Raw genomic sequence first — 8440 nt, forward strand, 5'->3', positions numbered from 1 at the left:
CTAAAATGACATTAATGCAATGCGTGGCGGTCGCGTATGGAATGTTGAAAACTAAAGACATCTTGGTCCTTGGTACAACACTTGGCGTATCTATCTTCGTTGTTCGTCTACAAAGGCCAGCGTATTTGTTGTATTGAATGTAGAAGAGTGTCATGAGCTATAGCATGTCATGACTTTTTGATGAAAGGAAATATCGATAGCAGAAAAGGGGATAATACTTCATAAGCAGCAATGTGGTCAATAATGGCCAAGTAGATTGCCAATGAATCAGTTAGACATTGCGAATAATGCCAAGCGATTGCAAGAGACGTGAAGTTCTACACCGCATTCAACTGCAAATAAGTTAAAGTATAGGAGAGTTGCAATACATGATAGAATTCTATTTAAAAGTAGCAACATCTGTTTCCTCGATAATAAGGAACTTAGGTGCAAATCTCGAACATCCCTTTTTATTCTGTTGACAGAAAAACACGTTTTTATTGGCGAAATAGGAACTCGAGGTCTCGTTGAAGAACATCACTCAAAAATTCTTAGACAATATAGGCCTAATAGGTGCTGACAGTTATGGGCTATCATTATGAGCAACATAGCAAGCACTGGTCAATAGTTTCACTAAATCATTTCATACGTAAACAAAATTCATACACTATACACATACATCAGATTATTCGAACTGATATGTACCGATTTTTCTTTTGACTTGCCTCTCATTTTTTGTCGTGTACAACAAATTCTTCGAAGCAATATAAATCTAACAGAAAATATGAAGAAGTTACAAGTATAAGCTAGATTTATACAAGATGTACAGTAAAATAACACCGTACAACGTCACACTATACGAATACAATGTACTAGGCTGTACTCTTGATACAATTTTTCTATCAAGGTTAGCCCATAATTAGTCAGATCTAGCCAGGAAATAGCTAAGTTGGCAATAGTGAATATATCACATGTACATTTTACAGCCGCGGCAACGACAGTTAGTACGTTACGGCCCCTGGAGTATCATTATACAAAGCACAATGATTCAGAAAAACGTACATTTAGAATATTTGACCTGAGGATAATCATGGAAAATCCTGTGACTATGCGACGCTCGAACATATGGGCGGGATAATCAAGTAAAATTTCAATATTTCGCTCATAATGGTTGTCACGACTCTACTGCAAAAGAGGTGGAGTAATGGGGAGAAACTTTCATAATGGAAACACTCATGAGACATCCAGCCTTCGTGAACTAGAAGGATGAAAATCATTAATCAAACAAGTCCGTTGGCAGCTGCTTACATTTGGTTCTCACTGCACCTGAACTAATAAATCGAAGCCTATAAAATCAGAGCCACACGCAACAACGTAACAGAGCAGCAAGAGCTTTTGAACAGGCCGCAGACCCTGTCGTACCGCAGCAGTCCCAGTACGCTAGAGCCTTTGAACAGCCCGGAGACCCTGTCGTTCCTCAGCAGTCCCAGCAGCAAGAGCCTTTGAACAGCCCGTAGACCCTGTCGTCCAGTCCCTGATCATAGCCCCAAGATGTCGCGAGGTCTCGTGCTTCTCATCGTCGCCGCGGCAGCAGCGTCGGCGCAGCAGTAAGTAGCACGTCTTCAAAGGGCCATGAGTGGTTAGCGGTTACATTAGCCAAGCTGAAAGATGCTAAGTTTTTTGTGAGGATATTCCATATTAATTGTTACTGATATTCATTATGGCACTTTTCTTTAACTTTACTTCTTGTTGTTTGTTTGTCTGCTACAAATCTCATAATCAACATGTAACACAATTCTACCTGTCCAATCGATCTGAAATTTTGCTCACTTGCGTAAATTCGAAGACAATGCTTGAAACGATTACCAGGATAAATTATTTAAATTTTTTATTAATAAAAATAAAATAAGAAATTCCTTGTACATGTGTAACATCAGAGACAGTGGCCTCCTTTGAGGTGTTGTCTTTGTAGTTTTTAAAGGCATATTATTTTTAGGTTTCTGATGATTACTAGGACAGTAACTTCCAATATTTAAGACGCTTTGCTTCATAACATGGCAGCATCAATACTTGACTTTGAGAATGAAGCACGATACTAATATTCTGTAGAAGGCGACATGATAATGTGATTATTCAATCAAGTGGCAATTCATGATACGGAAAAGTGTAAAATAAAATCAGAACTACTTACGGCATTCGATACTTGCCTGATAATAATCGGATAGAAAAGCTAATATTAAATGCGGTGTCAGCGTTCGCTAGACCATTAAACCTTTCGCCGATTCTTAACATTGCAGAACATTCACAGCTTGCTGCGGGTCTCAAACATGCAACTCACTGCTACAGTTTTGGTATTCCGAACTGTAATCAATTGGCAACCCTATATACGTTTGCCATATGTTTGCTAATAATGATAGATTAGAAGAACATTGCCCTTTTGCAGGTGAATGACAACAAATTTTGTTTGCTGGAGGCTTGAGTAGCATTTAAGGGATCTTATTCAATTGAATAATATAATTCATGGACCGCTGTAAGATTTGGTCCTCGCTGAGAACAAGTCAAGTCATGAGCTCGAGGCCCAACGACCTGCCTGGCTATATCATTGTATTCCTACTCATATTTGATCACTGTATCTCTACTCATATCTCTCACATATGTTCATATGTGATCATTGAATTCCATGCTCATATTTGATCATTGTATTCCTACTCATATGTGATCATTGTATTCCTGCTCATATTTGACCACTGTATTCCTACTCTGGTTTGAGCATCAAATTCATACTCATATATGATCATTAATTGCATTCCAACTCATATTTAATAATTGTATTCCTACTCATATGTGATCATTGTATTCCTGCTCATATTTGATCATTGCATTCCTTCTCATATTTGATCATTGTATTCCTGCTCATATTTGATCATTGCATTCCTTCTCATATTTGATCATTGCTGCTCATATTTGATCATTGCATTCCTTCTCATATTTGATCATTGTATTCCTGCTCATATTTGATCATTGCATTCCTTCTCATATTTGATCATTGCATCATTTCATTACTACTCAGCTTTGATCTTTGTATGGAGCGTGAAGGAGACTTACGACACATGTAGGAGTTCGTACCTCTTAATTGCGGCAGTGAGATTTTCAGGTCGCGGAAGGACATGTTCGTCAAACTTATTGGACCAGAAAGATATGTAGGTTGCGGAAGAATAAAGTGCTCGTACATTTTAATGCGGCAGTGTACGATTTGCATGCCGCGGAGGTCAAAAGAAAAACTTTTCGGAAACGGTGATTTCAGCCAAGCTTGTGCTCCTCTCCAGACCAAAATTCAGGAGCTATCTTCATCGTGTTATTTTTCTTGATCAAATCAATTTATTCACATTGTAAGCAAAAATTTGATTTGATTATTGATGTTGCCAACTACCCCATTAACTTGATATGATTTACTTGGGAAAATTTAATTTCTCAGTAACACATCTTATTTCGAACTTGATGATGAAGAAAACGTAACTTTAGAGATAATGGGATATGATTGATTATGCAAGTGGGGCAACTATTAAATTTGTGAATTTATTCCAGATCCTATTCGCCTTGCTTATTGGCGTTGTTTGATGCCAGCGACGCTTTGGAAATAGCGTTGGATGCTTGCTCTACACAGTACGAGGCGGATATTGACAAATTTGAAAATAGTAAGTGTTAAATAATTATAACGAACTATTTTAGTCCCACTTCAAACCATGGTTATTTTAAAAAATTCTCATCAAGAACTAAAATATTTATATTGCAATGTGCAGATACTCTAGTGTACGAATCAAACATGCATTTCGCTCATTGACAAGCACAGGACAAGAACTTTTCTTTCATCTAACTTCTAACTCGTATTGATTTTTCAATTATTCTTGTTGAGTTACCGAACGTTAACTAAACAATCGAATCCCTGCATTGTTTCACTCCTATAAGTTGTTTCGCAATGAGATGCCACCAACACACCATTAACGACAGCATCGTTCCTCCTCAGACCCGAAGTGCAGAACTCTATATTACGACGCGGCTACATGTGATCCACTTGTTGCCAACTTTAACAAGTGCGGGACCAAAGCAGTCAAACTTGTGAGTAAAGCACAATACTGAGGATCGAGGGCAGGACTTGTGTTTATGACTGTACGTTGAGCATCGAGTGCAGGACTTGTGTTTATGACTGTACATTGGGCGTCGAATACAGGACTTGTGTTTATGACTGTACATTGAGCATCGAGTGCAGGACTTGTGTTTATGACTGTACGTTGAGCATCTAGTGCAGGACTTGTGTTTATGACTGTACATTAGGCATCGACTACAGGACTTGTGAGTTTGACTGTACATTGGGCGCCGAGTTCATGACTGGACATTACAGCTCAAAATTCTGGTCTCATACTCGCAACACTCACGGCCAGTAGCATTTATGTCTCGTGTGTAGGGCCGATTTTTTGGGGGATAATGTCAGTCACAAACTATCGGCGGACCCACTTGCGGGGCACACAAACCTGGCAAGTGGGTCGAGACAGCGTGAAGACTGTCGGTGTATCGGAGAGACTGAACGGAATCAGTTGGATAGATGTCGAGTATTGGACGCATTACACAATAATTTTAATTGAAAATAAACAAATAGGCAAGGATGTAGGCGCGAATACTTAACGTAGGAACAAATCAAGGTCCTTTGAAGGAGTGCATATAGCCGACTGTGGGATCACAGACGACTGACGCACAGACGATTATTAAGCACAGGCAGCTGACGGATGAATCACAGGCGACTGACGATAGAAGCTCAAGTAACTGACGGATGAAGCACAGGCGACTGACGGATGAAGCACAGGCGGCTGACGGATGAAGCACGTACAGACGACTGACGATAGAAGCACAGACGACTGACGGATGAAGCACAGGCGACTGGGGGATGAAGCACAGGCGACTGGCCAGACCTGACGGTTCAATAATTCTACTGACGATAACAAAATGCTGTGGTATTCTCGCTGCGAACTCGGGTGTACAGGATAGTCTCCCCAACCGTAACTGGAATAGACGCAAGAGAGATCAGCATGACCCCTTAATTGTTTCAAAGGTTGTACAGAACATAATGATCACAGGTAAGGCAAATGAACATGTTCTCCTTGCATCATCCTCAACGATGCTCCTACATTTCTACGCAACAGCTCACACGATCGCGTGAGATAAGATCAGCTTGAAATGTTTTTTTCGATCTCATCTAACACAAAAGAAATTATCTTGCCGAGCAAAAGAATTAATGTAAATCAAAACTTCCATTTATTCTCCATATCTCCACCTCCCGTTCTCCAGCTGAAGGCAGACAACACGTTCGACGAGGCGGCCTTCAAAGAAACCACATTGAAGAACAAATGTAGCGCTGACGCCAAGTTCATTGCTGCGTACCCGAAATGCAAGATATCCACCATGAAATATTTCAACGTAAGTAGAAGTATATGCTTATCTATTTCATTTAGAAAGAAATGAAACGTTTCTCATGTGTATTGCTCACATTTTTAAATAGCAAGGGAAAATTACCAACGGTGGCGTATAGTTCGAACAACGAAAGAAAACGACCTTTTCATAAAAATTCAACGGTGGCTGACCACTGCAGCAAACATAAGAGATCACAGAATGTTCATCGCTGATGCCTCATGTTTTACGTTACAGTACCATCAACTATTGGAATGTCTCATCGATGCTGAATACTAGGATGGGTGATGTCATGGAAGAATATGGATGGTGATATTACGGAAGTACATGGATGGTGATAACACGGAAGAACATGGACGGGTGATGCCACGGAAGAACATGGACGGGTGATGCCACGGAAGAACATGGACGGGTGATGTCACAGTAGAACATTGTAACGAGCAAAAAGAAGACAAACTGAGCATCAGAGGACTTTTCTTCTTGCATAACCCATTCATTTCCGCTTAGATGGATTGCTGACCAGAAAATTGTAGTTGTTGCAATTTTCAATTTGGAATTTCTTCGAATTTCTTCGATTATGTTTGTGGCTGCGTGTTCTAATCTTTGGGTAACGGTTTTTTTATAATCGAGTTTCACTCTCTCTTCCCCATAAAAAATAGATTCAGGAACATGATGGTATCACGCATTTACTATATTACTACCTAGCTTTAGTGTATATTTATCCGTTTGCATACATTATTCACGAGTTATACTGCCACGTGCAGCTTCTGGGATATAATCTACATATACAATGTAACCATACATTAAATGATTTGAATGCACATATATTTTGCTGCCCTGCCTGGTTGAATTATATTCAAATTTCGTGCAATTTTTTCGTGAGGAACGTTTTACAGGGGCCGATATTGACAGGAAAATCACAGTAAGCTCTTCTCATAGTGCTGAAGCCAGCAATCAAATACAACGAAAAATGTTCTATTATTATGTCAATAAGGCCAATATTCGATATTTAAATGGAAGCCGCGCAATATTTGAACCCAGTCGCATCACTCCAGCCTGACCGTCAATGCAAGACCAAAGCAGAAAAAGCGATGCCCCGCTATATTGAGGGTGAACGTATCTGCAGCGTAACGGAAGAATGTTAATGATGGAAGTTATACTGTTAATGGAAGTAAAAATGGTTAAACAAGTAATTTATTCAGAAGTTTAAAAACAAATGAAATGCTACAAATGTTCGCAATATTTTATGGAATAAAATTTTCCAGGAGTCTAGCTCTACCGTCAGATCGACAATCATTGAATGCCGATAAAAATAATATTAATTGTAACCAATATTCACATTGCAGATATAAAGATGAAATTTACATATAAAAGACAAATCCTACTAATAAGTTCAATAGGATCAGAAGTGAAAGCGGCACTTGAACTAGGCAACTGTTTGAAAATAATGATTCTAAAATGTGTAAGTCAGACTCCGGTTATGGAAGCTAAAATTCTGGACTCGCTCTCGAATGCTGGTGCTTTGCACTGCCCCGCATCATCTCGTACAGCTGAATGAAAGAAATGTGCAAGCATCATGCTCCGCCAGTCCCTTTATGCTCCGCCAGTCCCTTTATGCTCCGCCAGTCTAGAATAAAAGTTGCGTGACGTCATACCAACATCACTGGTCCGCATTGCGCACAACTGCATTTGTAAACTAAAGATGATCGCATCAAGTCAGGGAGAGAATCTGTATACCTAAAGAAAGAGCAGACCCTGTAATTATTCACAATAATATACAATAATTGATATTCGCAAGGTATTTAACGGATAAAACTTTTAACTCTCGAGGCATAGTTTCAGATGCAGAGACAAAATACACAACTGTACAGTAAACAACGTTCCCCATAATTACACTTGCGGGAATAATTTTGCTAGTTGCTCGGATATGAATTTTTTTAATTTGAGTACACACCGTGTGTGACAGAAGCCATTAAACGATGAGTTATTGGGCAAAAAAATCATATTCAAAGTTCATAGCATGGATGGAAGAACATATACGAAAACCACGGCGTGCCTTGCGCAAGCCACGACATACGACACATGACTCATTGCACATGATTTACGACACACGCCTAACGACACATGACTCACAACACATGACTTTCGACACACGACTTTCTACACATGATTTCCGACACATGACTTACAACACATGTCTTACGACACATGACTTACAACACATGACTTACGGCACATGACTTACGACACACGCCTTACGACACACGCCTTACGACACACGCCTTACGACACACACCTTACGACACACGCCTTATGACACACGCCTTATGACACACGCCTTACGACACACGCCTTACGACACATGACTAACAATACATGACTTACGACACATACCTTACAACATACGCCTTACGACACATGACTCATAACACATGACTTACGGCACACGACTTGCGACACATGATTTACGACTCATGACTTCCAATACATTACTCACGACACATAACTTACAACACAGGGCTTACGACACATGACTCACGACACATGACTTACGACACGTGACTTACGACACGACTTACGACACATGAATTAAGACTCATGACTCACGACACGTGACTTACAACAAATAACTCACGACACATGTCTTACGACACATGTCTTACGACACATGTCTTACGACACATGACTTACGACACATGACTTACGACACATGACTTACGACACATGACTTACGACACATGACCTGTCTCTTATACACATCTAGATGTGTATAAGAGACAGGCTTACAACACATGATGCACAACATGGCTTACAACACATGACGCACAACATGGCTTACAACACATGACGCACAACATGGATTACAACACATGACGCACAACATGGCTTACAACACATGACACACAACACATGATTTACGTTTGAGGTTGCGTTCTGGCTGTGATCGATGACGCACGTACGTGTTCGCGGGTCCCAATTTTCTCACTTTGTACTATTCCGG

General features: G+C 40.0%; 1 protein-coding gene across 1 annotated transcript; it reads left to right on the forward strand.

Moving 5' to 3' along the window:
- Positions 1–1368: 1368 nt before the first annotated feature.
- Positions 1369–6260, forward strand: LOC108670506. Its single transcript, XM_018157981.2, has 5 exons — positions 1369–1586; positions 3565–3674; positions 4004–4095; positions 5320–5448; positions 5677–6260. Exons 1-5 carry the CDS (start codon positions 1531–1533, stop codon positions 5716–5718), a joined length of 429 nt encoding a protein of 142 aa, XP_018013470.1. The 5' UTR covers positions 1369–1530; the 3' UTR covers positions 5719–6260.
- Positions 6261–8440: the final 2180 nt, after the last annotated feature.

This window comes from Hyalella azteca, unplaced genomic scaffold, assembly GCF_000764305.2.
Source record: "Hyalella azteca isolate HAZT.00-mixed unplaced genomic scaffold, Hazt_2.0.2 contig14927, whole genome shotgun sequence".
Taxonomy (NCBI): Eukaryota; Metazoa; Arthropoda; class Malacostraca; order Amphipoda; family Hyalellidae; genus Hyalella; species Hyalella azteca.